Raw genomic sequence first — 12287 nt, 5'->3', positions numbered from 1 at the left:
CGGGGGCGGCTGCGGGCCCAGGCCCTGGGGGAGCACATCTGCGGAGGCTGAGCTGCCTCACTGGTCAGAGCCACCCTGGTGATTACTGAGCAGAAGCCTCGGTTCAAGTAGGTGTGTAATGCTCTGAGGGACTTCTGGAACATGCACTACCACACACAGATACTCCTGGCACAGGGAAACTGCATGCGGTCTTCCCTGTTCTCCTTCTCCCCATCCCCAACCACGTCCAATCCAAGGACAAGTGAAATCAACATGAACCCGAGTGGTGCTGATGGTCACCACAGGCAGGTCCTCCGAGATGGAAGTGACAGGACCTCAGCTGGCCCGTCTGACCTGGGGAGGGGCAGCAGCTGAGGGTGTGGGGCAGGGACAGTACAGGTGGCAGAGGACATGGGAGGGCAGGGAGAATGTTCACACTAATCTGCAGCCCTGAGCTGGGGCTCAGGTAGAGGAATGCTCACGCGCCTGGGACAGGTACCCGTTCCAATCCCGCAGAGTGTTGGGGGGGGCTGGGTCCCCCCCTTGGTGCCCACAGGGCTGCACAGGTGGTGCAGAGCTAGCACGCCGAGGCTCACGGGGTGGCTGCTCTGAAGGACAGTGGAGACACTCGGGCCCTCTCAGTCTTCCCCATGGTTCTGCCCCTCATCATGCTCTCCTGAGGGTATGGGGTCTGTGTCCCACAACCACGCCTCACCTCTGCTCCCCAGACCCCTTATCCCAGCCCACAAGCCTGCAACTTCTCCCCCAAACTCTGTCTGCTGCTGCCCCAGCCCAGGCCCATTTTCCCTGGTCATGTCCCCTATGAGCCGGTGCAGGCACCTGTCTGGAAATCCCACTGCTGCCCATATCCTTGGGCGGGGACACGGCAGAGACCCCCACCTCTGCCTCCTGGGTGGTGGGCAACCTTCCCAAGGACTGGAGCTGGGGCTGCTCAGGTCTGGGTCCCCCACACCCAGCTCAGAAGCACGTCTGAGGTCCTGGGCAGAACATACAGCCCTCAGGGCCGAGCCTGGGGATCCCTGTGCTGGGGTACGAGGCAGCCCTATGGCCCCTGAGAAGCCCTGCAGCCTCCAGAGACAAGCTCCAACCCCACTCAAGTCCACCAGCACGTCTCTCCTTTTCTGACCCTGCCCACAAGTCAGAGAAGCACCTGGCAGGCCTGGGGCAGAGAAGAAACAGAAGCTCAAGGAGAAAGAGGAGGGAAATAGGGGATCTAAACAAGGGCCCCAGCCTTGGCACCCCCCGCCCCCCGAACAGAAGCTCAAGGAGAAAGAGGAGGGAAATAGGGGACCTCCAAAACAAGGGCCCCAGCCTTGGCACCCCCCGCCCCCCCGGACAGGCGAGGCAGCGCAGTGCCATGATCTCACAGGCAGTGTCTGACCTGGACAGCCTGGCTCACATCCTGCCTCTGCCCCTCATGACCGTGTGAGCCTGCAGGTCACTCTGTACACCTCAGAATCCTCATGTTAACATGGAGACAACAACCGTACCCCCTCACAGGCTTGCTGCAAACATTTGATGAAATGATACTCACAGAGTAACACTCACTAAATGGTAGCTTTACAAGATGTGTGATGGGACCCATGCTCTCCCCCTCCCCATGGTGTAGCCATGTTGCACCAGGAAATAGGAGCCGGAGGGAACCGACAGGTGCTGGGTGATGGGTCTAAGGTCAGGTGACTAATTAGAGGCAAAACTGGGATTTAAACCTACGGCGCTCTGTCTTCCATTTCACACCCCCACCCTCCAGCAGGCTGAGAAGGCCTCAGACCGCCAGCCAGACTTTGTTTGTCCCCCTGGGCTCCAGGGGGCAAACCGATGCCCCAGGAACCAGGGCTGGTCTCAATCGCCTCACCCCGCCTGGCACAGCCAGTCGACCCCAGGAAGCCTGCTCCCTCCTCCCCCACGCACTGCCACCACCTGTCACTTCCGGGCTCAGGGAGGCTCCCTGTGAAAGCGCACTCTTTCTGTGGCCACTTACACAGGAAGAAAGCTGGCTCTGGCTGGCTGGCGAGGGCCATCCCCCAAAGCATGGATTTCCTGCAACTTGAGACAACATTTCGCCCAGCCCGATAGAGTGCTTTCCCAGGGGCAATCGAATCAGCCTCTCCGACAGCAAAGCTGAGTCTATAGGGGGAAAAGGGAGAAAAAGCAGAACAGAAGAGAGACAGCAACAGAGAATAAAAGGCAGAAAGGCCAGCAACCACAGAGAGGGGCCTCCCCACTCCCAGGGTGCAATTCCAGGTCAGGCCACAGGGTGTCGCCACAGCCAGAGGTTTTGAGAGGAAAGGGTTGGCGCCACGGAATCCTGTGAAGCACCCCACGCCTCAAAACCCACCCTGGCAGAGCAGTCCCTGCACCCCAGGGTTGAGGGGCCCATTTACAGGGAGTCAGGCCTCCTCTGCCTAGAACCATGTCGACAGGAAACACCAGATTTCAGGAGAAGCCTCCATCAAGAGAGGGTCGATACAATACCTGTCTGTTTCAAAGCCCGATCAATCTTTCCGCTACAAAGCTGGAAGGATTTGCCAGTGAATTCCTGAATTAGCAGGCCTTTGGAGACTTCATTCTAATGCCAAGCGGGGTGTGTGTGTGTGTGTGTGTGTGTGTGTAGTTATGGGCTGTTTTGTTGTTGCCTGGGCGACATTGCAGGGATGTGGACATTTCCGTGTGCTGGCTGCACCGTAGCAGCACTTTGTCATCTGGCCAAGCCGTCTGACCTCCAATGTACCCGAGAGCCACTGCCTGCTGAGCCTCTGGTCTCCAGCTCTGACCTCCAAACCCGCTTCCAGGCGTCCACACTGCTGACCTGCCACAGCTCACTTTCCACCAGGGGTGACAACCCCTTTCCATCCCTACAGCATTGACCACAAAGCATTTCACTTAAGCAAGTATTTGCCAAAAAACCCCAACGGTTGGTGGCTTGGGATGGAGAAACAAAAAAGGCCCTACAGTGACCTGTGATGCACAGCAAACAGTGTAACGCATGCTCCTAAGGGAGTGGAGCCTTCTGGGTTTTGGGTGGTCGGCGGGCATGCGCAGGGTCTCCGTCACCCGACCCGGCTCCAGAACCACAGAGAGGCCACGCAGTCGCTCATATCCCCTCTCCAACGCTACAGGACAAAAAGGCAGTTTCCTGGAACATGTTCATTTGAACTAAATTCCATGAAATAAGGACCGAATCACCAGCCAGGGGAGCCCAGGGCCTGTGTGTGGGCTTCACCTTCAGGACGGGCACTGGAATGGAAGGAATGCCATGGGGACCATGATGTTCTGTGCATAAGTGAAAAGCTGCTACTGAGGTTCATGGCCTCCTGCTGTGCTCGGGGAGGGAGAAGGTGGGCTTTCGCGCTCCTGGCCATTCCATGGGCTGAGGGGCCAGGAGGGAGGGGCCGGAGAGAATCTCGGAAAAGGAAATGGCAGTGAGGAATGCCCAGACCAGCAAGCCCAGAGGGCCTTGTCCAGAGGCCCTTGGTTACCGTGTGGACACTGAAGCCCAGAGGGGGTGGTGAGGGCCACACAGTGAGTCTGAGATCGGGAGGTGGCCCTGCCCTCCTCTCCTCCTGCTCCTTCTACAGTTAATCAGCGGGAGTCGCTCCCTGCCCACATCACCTTTCTCACTCCTCAGACACTGACAACCAGGAAGACAGGGAATGAAAACAAAGAGGAGAGGCCTTGTAAGATCAGAGAAGCCACCACCATGGAAAGGAAGGAGGACAAGGGGAGGAGGAAAAGGAAGGGCCCTCACCTGGGACACCCACTGTACCTCTGGCTCCGAGAGGGTGGCGTTTGCCCTTCTGTTCCGGCACAGCCCCCTCGCCCGTGGTTGTTAACACACTTGGAAGCCCCTCGGGGCCTGGAAGCTAAGCCCAGGGAACTGTCTCCCTAGGAATGTGACCGAGCACAGGGCCAGGCCCCAGTCGGGCACACAAGGCACTTCAAATCCCCAGCCACCTTTGGGCCCCTCTCTAGCCGCTCTCTCCCTCCAGCCACGTGGGCTCGGTGCCCACCCTGCCTGCCTCCAATGCAGCCCCATCCTCTCCGGCCCCCAGCCTTGTCCAGGCTGTCGGCTCTGTCCAAACGTCCTTCTCTCCTCTCCAGCTAAAGTGTTTAACCTCCCCAGTCCTCAGTCCTAACGCCACTCGGCAGAACCCTGGGGATCCATCCACGCAGCTGTCATTTTGTACTGTCATTATTTGTTTATGTTACATTCTGTCCTGCTCCACTCTAACGGCCATGTCCCCTGGACTTTTGTGGGGCTACAGTTTGCCTCTCCTGATGCACTGGGCATTCTGAGGGCAAGGACTGCGCCTCACTCCTCCTGGTGTTCCCAGATCTTAACATGATGCCTAGAGCAGGGCAGGCATTTAGGGCATGTTGAGAGGTTGGTTGGTTGGTTGGATGGATGGGTGGATGGATGGATGGATGGATGGATGACAGATGGGTGGGTAGGTGGGTGGATGGATGGATGGATGGATGGTTGGATACATGAATGGATGGTTGGATAGATGGATGGATGGAATAGCCTCAGGTGTGCCCCATAAATAAACAGAAGTAATCCATTTCACTGATAAGGGAAAAGCCCCCTTACATGGCATTCAAGATATTCCTGGCTGACCTGCCCTGCCAAACAAGTTGGTCCAAAGGTACCAGGCTTGCCACATGCGTAAGACCTACTCATTGTATCTGAACAATCAGGGGAGACTCCTGGCTAGAAGGAAACAGTCTACCCTGGTAATTTTTAAAAAAGCAGCAATGTTCTAAGAATTTGCATTGGGAGTTCATGGGAAGGCAGTCCTGGCTCATGGACTCTGGACTGTTCCTCCCACACCCACAAGCCTTCCCACCCCTCAGCCCACAGTGCTTGCTGCCCTCTGATCCTAGTTTCAAACACCAGAGCTGCCTGGCCCTGCAGGAGCCAACCAGACAGGACAGGGACTGGTCCAAGGACCAGATCCGGGTGTGCGGGTCCCTGGGCCAGGCTGTCCGTGAGCCCTCGCATCCACGCGCACTGCCTCTCGGGCATGCTTCACCTCTCTTGAGTGGTTTAGCATCCTTGTTACTTTCTATGCCTGTTACTCCTGGTCTCACCCAAGGCAGGACCCCGTCTCCTCCCCTCTCCACCATCTCTGCAGCCCCCCAGCTCCGGCTGGGCACTAGGGCTGCACTCCAGTAAGAGCTCTTAATCCCGTGTCCTCGAGGAATGGGGGGAGGAGGAGGGAAATAATCACCCCTGACATCTGATTCCATTTCTTACCCCGTGGGAGACCCTGTCTCCTCACAGCACTGGGGGAGCTCTGTGATTTTCAGAAGAGAGAGTTTACCCCGCACTCCTATGCCCAGGCCTTTCCATGGGACAAAGTATCGCAAAACCCACTGTTGAGACTGCGCCTAGAACTGAGACTAATGCCCACGGGAGGCCCCGCACGCTCCCACCTGTCCGAGGACAGGACCGTGGAGGGCAAGTTGGGGCAGGTATTTGGATGCTGTTTAAGAGTTCTGGCTCCGAGAGGGTGGCGTTTGCCCTTCTGTTCCGGCACAGCCCCCTCGCCCGTGGTTGTTAACACACTTGGAAGCCCCTCGGGGCCTGGAAGCTAAGCCCAGGGAACTGTCTCCCTAGGAATGTGACCGAGCACAGGGCCAGGCCCCAGTCGGGCACACAAGGCACTTCAAATCCCCAGCCACCTTTGGGCCCCTCTCTAGCCGCTCTCTCCCTCCAGCCACGTGGGCTCGGTGACCCACCCTGCTGCCTCCAATGCAGCCCCATCCTCTCCGGCCCCCAGCCTTGTCCAGGCTGTCGGCTCTGTCCAAACGTCCTTCTCTCCTCTCCAGCTAAAGTGTTTAACCTCCCCAGTCCTCAGTCCTAACGCCACTCGGCAGAACCCTGGGGATCCATCCACGCAGCTGTCATTTTGTACTGTCATTATTTGTTTATGTTACATTCTGTCCTGCTCCACTCTAACGGCCATGTCCCCTGGACTTTTGTGGGGCTACAGTTTGCCTCTCCTGATGCACTGGGCATTCTGAGGGCAAGGACTGCGCCTCACTCCTCCTGGTGTTCCCAGATCTTAACATGATGCCTAGAGCAGGGCAGGCATTTAGGGCATGTTGAGAGGTTGGTTGGTTGGTTGGATGGATGGGTGGATGGATGGATGGATGGATGGATGACAGATGGGTGGGTAGGTGGGTGGATGGATGGATGGATGGATGGTTGGATACATGAATGGATGGTTGGATAGATGGATGGATGGAATAGCCTCAGGTGTGCCCCATAAATAAACAGAAGTAATCCATTTCACTGATAAGGGAAAAGCCCCCTTACATGGCATTCAAGATATTCCTGGCTGACCTGCCCTGCCGAACAAGTTGGTCCAAAGGTACCAGGCTTGCCACATGCGTAAGACCCATTCATTGTATCTGAACAATCAGGGGAGACTCCTGGCTAGAAGGAAACAGTCTACCCTGGTAATTTTTTAAAAAGCAGCAATGTTCTAAGAATTTGCATTGGGAGTTCATGGGAAGGCAGTCCTGGCTCATGGACTCTGGACTGTTCCTCCCACACCCACAAGCCTTCCCACCCCTCAGCCCACAGTGCTTGCTGCCCTCTGATCCTAGTTTCAAACACCAGAGCTGCCTGGCCCTGCAGGAGCCAACCAGACAGGATAGGGACTGGTCCAAGGACCAGATCCGGGTGTGCGGGTCCCTGGGCCAGGCTGTCCGTGAGCCCTCGCATCCACGCGCACTGCCTCGCGGGCATGCTTCACCTCTCTTGAGCGGTTTCTAGCATCCTTGTTACTTTCTATGCCTGTTACTACTGGTCTCACCCAAGGCAGGGCCCGGCCTCCTCCCCTCTCCACCATCTCTGCAGCCCCCCAGCTCCGGCTGGGCACTAGGGCTGCACTCCAGTAAGAGCTCTTAATCCCGTGTCCTCGAGGAATGGGGGGAGGAGGAGGGAAATAATCACCCCTGACATCTGATTCCATTTCTTACCCCGTGGGAGACCCTGTCTCCTCACAGCACTGGGGGAGCTCTGTGATTTTCAGAAGAGAGAGTTTACCCCGCACTCCTATGCCCAGGCCTTTCCATGGGACAAAGTATCGCAAAACCCATTGTTGAGACTGCGCCTAGAACTGAGACTCATGCCCACGGGAGGCCCCGCACGCTCCCACCTGTCCAAGGACAGGTCCGTGGAGGGCAAGTTGGGGCAGGTATTCGGATGCTGTTTAAGAGCCTATCTTGCCATTCTTAAACCAGTTTGTCAAGTGTGTGCCACTTGCCTACCTCTGGGTCCCAGAAAACCTAAGTGTCACCCAAAGAAAACTGGAGCCAAAGTGACCCTCAGAAGCGTGCCTCCCCCTCCCCGTTTTCTCCCGTGCAGGGGAGTGCACAGCCGCAGGTACCAGTAACTCTGAGGCCTGCAGTCTCATAGGGGGACTCACCTCCTCCCTGGAACTGACATCGAGGGGCACCTCTCTTGAGTGGTTTAGCATCCTTGTTACTTTCTATGCCTGTTACTCCTGGTCTCACCCAAGGCAGGACCCCGTCTCCTCCCCTCTCCACCATCTCTGCAGCCCCCCAGCTCCGGCTGGGCACTAGGGCTGCACTCCAGTAAGAGCTCTTAATCCCGTGTCCTCGAGGAATGGGGGGAGGAGGAGGGAAATAATCACCCCTGACATCTGATTCCATTTCTTACCCTGTGGGAGACCCTGTCTCCTCACAGCACTGGGGGAGCTCTGTGATTTTCAGAAGAGAGAGTTTACCCCGCACTCCTATGCCCAGGCCTTTCCATGGGACAAAGTATCGCAAAACCCACTGTTGAGACTGCGCCTAGAACTGAGACTAATGCCCACGGGAGGCCCCGCACGCTCCCACCTGTCCGAGGACAGGACCGTGGAGGGCAAGTTGGGGCAGGTATTTGGATGCTGTTTAAGAGTCTATCTTGCCATTCTTAAACCAGTTTGTCAAGTGTGTGCCACTTGCCTACCTCTGGGTCCCAGAAAACCTAAGTGTCACCCAAAGAAAGCGGGAGCCAAAGTGACCCTCAGAAGTGTGCCTCCCCCTCCCCGTTTTCTCCCATGCAGGGGAGTGCACGGCCGCAGGTACCAGTAACTCTGAGGCCTGCAGTCTCATCGGGGGACTGAACCTGCTCCCTGGAACTGCCATCGAGGGGACTAATGGTAGGTGCGACCTATCAGCCAACCTTGGCGCCCGTGAAGGCACCCGGCCCAGGGAGCACCCAGCACCCCAACACCATCTAGAAGGGCTGTAGCCCCGACACTGCCATTTGAGAGGTTTCCTATGTAATTTAGGGAACTGGAGCTTTGGGGCAAAGAGCTAAATAAATGAGAGTAGTTATCCTCAAAACAATGCCTCTGGCTCTCATTCCACTAAGCCTTTGTGAGTGAAAAGGGAAAAAAATCGAGGGAATTAGAGTGAGTGAGCTGGGTGTGACTCGTGGCCGGGGGCTTCCCCTGGATGTGTCCTCTGACCTCTGAATATCATCTGTCACGCGGCACACGTATCTAGAGGCCACTCAGTCCCGAGTGGCAGCCTGCCCGTTGATGGGGCGTTCCCCCGGGGCCAGACTTGTACTAGGTGTTCTGGCTACATATGTACGTTCCCTGTAATCCTTACCTCCATCTCACCAGGTGGAAGTTGGCCCCATTTTACAGATGAGCAAACTGAGGGTCAAAGAAGATAAGTGATTGCCCAGCAGCAAGACCAGCTCCATCATTTGCAGGGCTCAGTGCAAAGTGCAAGTGTAGGATCTCCTTGTTCAAAAGTCATTAAGAATTTCAGGACAGCAATAGCAGAGCACTGAACCACGTGCAGAGCTCTCTTGATTGTGGGGCCCTGAGCGGCTGCACAGGCTGTGTGCCCGCGAAGCTGGTCTTGCTCGAGTCCCAGGCTCCCAAATGCCTCTTGCGCTGCCCCCTCCCCGCAGTCCATGGAGATGCCCACGAGGCCCTGTCCCCGTCCCATCTGAGGGGGAGCGGCCGGGTACCTGGAGTAGCAGGAGAGGCCGGTGCTGATGATGGTGTTCAGCACAGCCAGGGTCATGTAGTAGTCCCGGAAGGTGGTGCACACCAGAGTGTCCGGGAACGAATAGGCACAGTAGGCGATGGCCGAGCCTGAGGAAGGAAAAGCAGCCGGGTAAGGAGCCACTACTTGGCACTGTCTGCACTCGGGAAGATCAACCCTAGCATGTGGCCGAGCCTCATCATCCCCACCGACCAGGAACAGTCCTGCTGCTACACCCCCACCTGTACCATCCCGAATGCCCCGCCTCCTCTGCCTACCCAGATCCTACCCTGAGAATTTACATTGGTCCGTGGGCTTTTACATATATTAACTCACATAATCGTTGCAACCACCATCCTGCACTTATCCTCATTTTACAGATGGCAAATCCGAGGCACAGAGTGGTTTAGTAACCCACCCAGGGGCACACAGCTAGAAAGCAGAAAAGCTAAGCCTCAAGCACAGGCAGTTCAGCGACAGTCCCTGCTTTTAACTCCATGCTACAGCCCATGATGACCTTCCAGGTGCTCCTTGTGGAAAGATCGAGGTGCAGAGAGAGAGGACCCTCGCGGGGGTGAGGAGAGTCACATCAGGGGGCTGCAGGACTGGCCAGCTGAAAGGCTGGGTAGCAGTTCAGCGACAGTCCCTGCTTTTAACTCCATGCTAAAGCCCACGATGACATTCCAGGTGCTCCTTGTGGAAAGATCGAGGTGCAGGGAGAGAGGACCCTCGTGGAGGTGAAGAGAGTCACATCAGGGGGCAGCCACTGGGAGGCTGGGTAGAGGCTGGCCTTAGAGTTGTGTCTTGTTTTAGGTTTTGGAGTTTGTAGAGAAGGCTTAACTAAGGGACTTCATGGGACCTGTCTGCTGCAGCTAAGAACAGGGGAGATCACTGTCTGGGACCTAGGCCAGGTGGCCTCTCCAGGCACCGTCACCTGCTGGGAGAGGCAGCCACAGGCCGGTCAGCCCAGGGCCTGAGGGGTGAGGCCAAGGTCACCGGTTACTCCCAAGACAGTGAGCTTGGAATTCTAGCTCAAGGCGGAAACAGGGCTCGGGCGACACAACCTCTGCTCTGATCCCATTTCTCAGGTGGAGTCTGCTGAGGCCAAGTGCTGCTCTCAGGTCACACAGGCAGAAGGGGCCTAGAGTCGCCACCTCCTGGTACGACGCTCCCCACCCCAGCAGGCCTCCTGTGAGGTTTCAGCCGGGCTCCCGGGGGACAACCTGCTCTCCCAGCTGATACCACGGGGAGGTTCCCAAGTGGGCCAGGATGCATTGCTCTGTGCATGTTGTCTGGGGCCCAGGTGCCAAACGCCGTGGGTGGCACAGAGCGAGGAGCCTCCGGCCCTGCCAGAGACTGCAGTGGGAAGGAAGATTGATCAGAGCCTCGGGGCACGTTGCAGTCTGAGGCGGGTGTTAGGGTGGGCGGGCGTCCAGCACAGCCGGCTGATCTGGGAAGCCTCCTTAGAGGTGGGGGAGTCCGACAGGCCGGAGGGCAGGCAGGGCTTTCCAGGGGGCAGAGAGGAGCTGCCTCGGATGCCTAAGGAAAGTGAACCTCGTCCTTCAGGCAATTGGGAGGTGTCTTTCTTTTTAAAAAGTTTTTCTAAAATTACAGTTTATGTTCAATATTATTTTGTACTCTTGTCAGGTGTAACTGGAAGGTTTCTGAGGGGGGGATTAAGGTGACCAGCATCTAGTTAAAGTGCACAGGACGGCCTAGAGGGAGGAGGGCTGGAAATCAGGGGTTGAGGGTTTCCGCAGGGTTGCAGGAGGGGTTTGTGTGTGTGTGTCTGGGGGGGGGCGGGCAGTGGCTGCAGACATGGAGCAGGGTGTCCGGTGGAATCCACAGGCTCTCGCAACCGCTAGAACCTCCTTCCCTGCTCACTGAACACCCCACATCAGGCCCTGGGCTATGGCTGGAAAGTTAAATGTGAAAGGTATACATCTGTCCTCAGGGAGCTGTTCCCAGTGGGGGGCAGAGATGGAGGGACCACTCACAGGCTGGGGACCCAGGCCTGGGGGCTTGGAGGAAGCCACAGGCAGGGGCCCTGGCTCTGCGGTGTGACCTGGGTCACTGACCTTCACTGTGCCTCGTTATTCTCCCACAGAGCGTGGGTATAATGACGGACCCACCTCGGGGCACTGCTGTCAGAGTAACCAGATCATCGTGGGAGTGGCTACCCTCCCGTGCTTACTAAGTGCTTCCCTTCCAAACGCATTTAATCTTCACAGCACTCCTAGGAGGAAGCTGTGCCAATTTTGTGGATGAGAGATGGAGGTTGAAGAGGTTAAGAACCTTGCCCAAGAGCAGGGTGGCAGCCGGGCCACCGAGCGGCGCGTTATGCCGCCCCTGGTGCTGTGTGCCAGGTGCTCCGCGCGGAGTCTGCCTTGCAGCGACTACTCCAATATGCTCGTTCTTGTCACAGTGAGTCTGGGCAGGCGATCAAGGGCCGTGGAAGCTCCCGGCTAAGGAGTTTGGACTTCATCCCAGGAAATTGGGCACCCTGAAAGGTTTGAAGTGGGAGGGGTGCCAGGTTCAGAAGGTGTAGAAATCACCCGGACAACTGGGAGGAAATGGGGTGTGGAGGGGCAGAGAGGAGTCTGTTCAAACAGTGCAGGGGAGAGGCACGAGGGTCTGAGCCAAGCCAGGGGGAAGGAGCCGATTTGAAAAATGTGGAGGAGACTCAACTGAATGTGCTGACTAGAGAGGACGGAGGAAGTGGGATGGGCTAGAGCGAGAGGGAGGGGAGCTGAGACTTCTGATTTGGAGCCGGGGCGGGGAGAATGCAGACAGTCCAGGTCGCAGGGCTGGGTGTGGGGGGACCTCAGGTGAGCAGTTTAAACTAGAGACGGGGGTTGGGAGCACCTCCCAGAGGTGTCAGGGGGTGGTGTGGGCACAGAGGAGAGCACCCAGGGAGCTGGGCTGTGTCAGAGCAGAGGCCCAGGGACCGGTGCTGAGCTCCCCCACCTATGGGGAGAGCAGAGGGAGAGAACCAGCAAAGGAGGAGGAAGAGGAGGGAGTGACGCGCCAGGGGCCAGAGAAAGAGAGGGGGTCTGAGGAGCACAGGGGCCCCCGCATCAAAGGCTGGAGGGAGAGCCCACAGAGCTGCACGAGTCCCAAGAGTCTAGTATATGTATATACTAGAGGCCCAGTGCATGAAATCCATGCGTGGGTAGGGTCCCTAGCAGGTGTCAGCTGCCAGCCGGGGCCTCCCTTCCCCCGCTACAGGCTGCTGGCCGGGGCCTTCCTTCATTATGCGCCATCCC

The 12287-nt window shown here is 57.3% G+C and overlaps 1 protein-coding gene across 3 annotated transcripts in view; it reads right to left on the bottom strand.

Annotated features, from left to right (window-relative positions):
- The window catches only part of PAQR5 (progestin and adipoQ receptor family member V), a 47581-nt gene that overhangs the window by 9306 nt on the left and 25988 nt on the right, over positions 1–12287 (bottom strand). For 2 of the 3 annotated variants that reach the window (XM_005862092.2, XM_005862091.2), the window contains one exon: positions 9005–9131. In XM_005862092.2, the coding sequence (XP_005862154.1) occupies positions 9005–9131 (127 nt within the window). Of the gene's footprint in view, positions 1–1981; positions 2128–9004; positions 9132–12287 lie in introns of all 3 variants that reach the window. The other variant, XR_001361279.1, reaches the window with a different exon arrangement.

This window comes from Myotis brandtii, unplaced genomic scaffold (assembly GCF_000412655.1).
Source record: "Myotis brandtii unplaced genomic scaffold, ASM41265v1 scaffold160, whole genome shotgun sequence".
In the NCBI taxonomy this organism is placed as follows: domain Eukaryota; kingdom Metazoa; phylum Chordata; class Mammalia; order Chiroptera; family Vespertilionidae; genus Myotis; species Myotis brandtii.
Note: the sequence above shows the minus strand (reverse complement) of the source record. Positions and strands in the feature narration are given on the sequence as shown.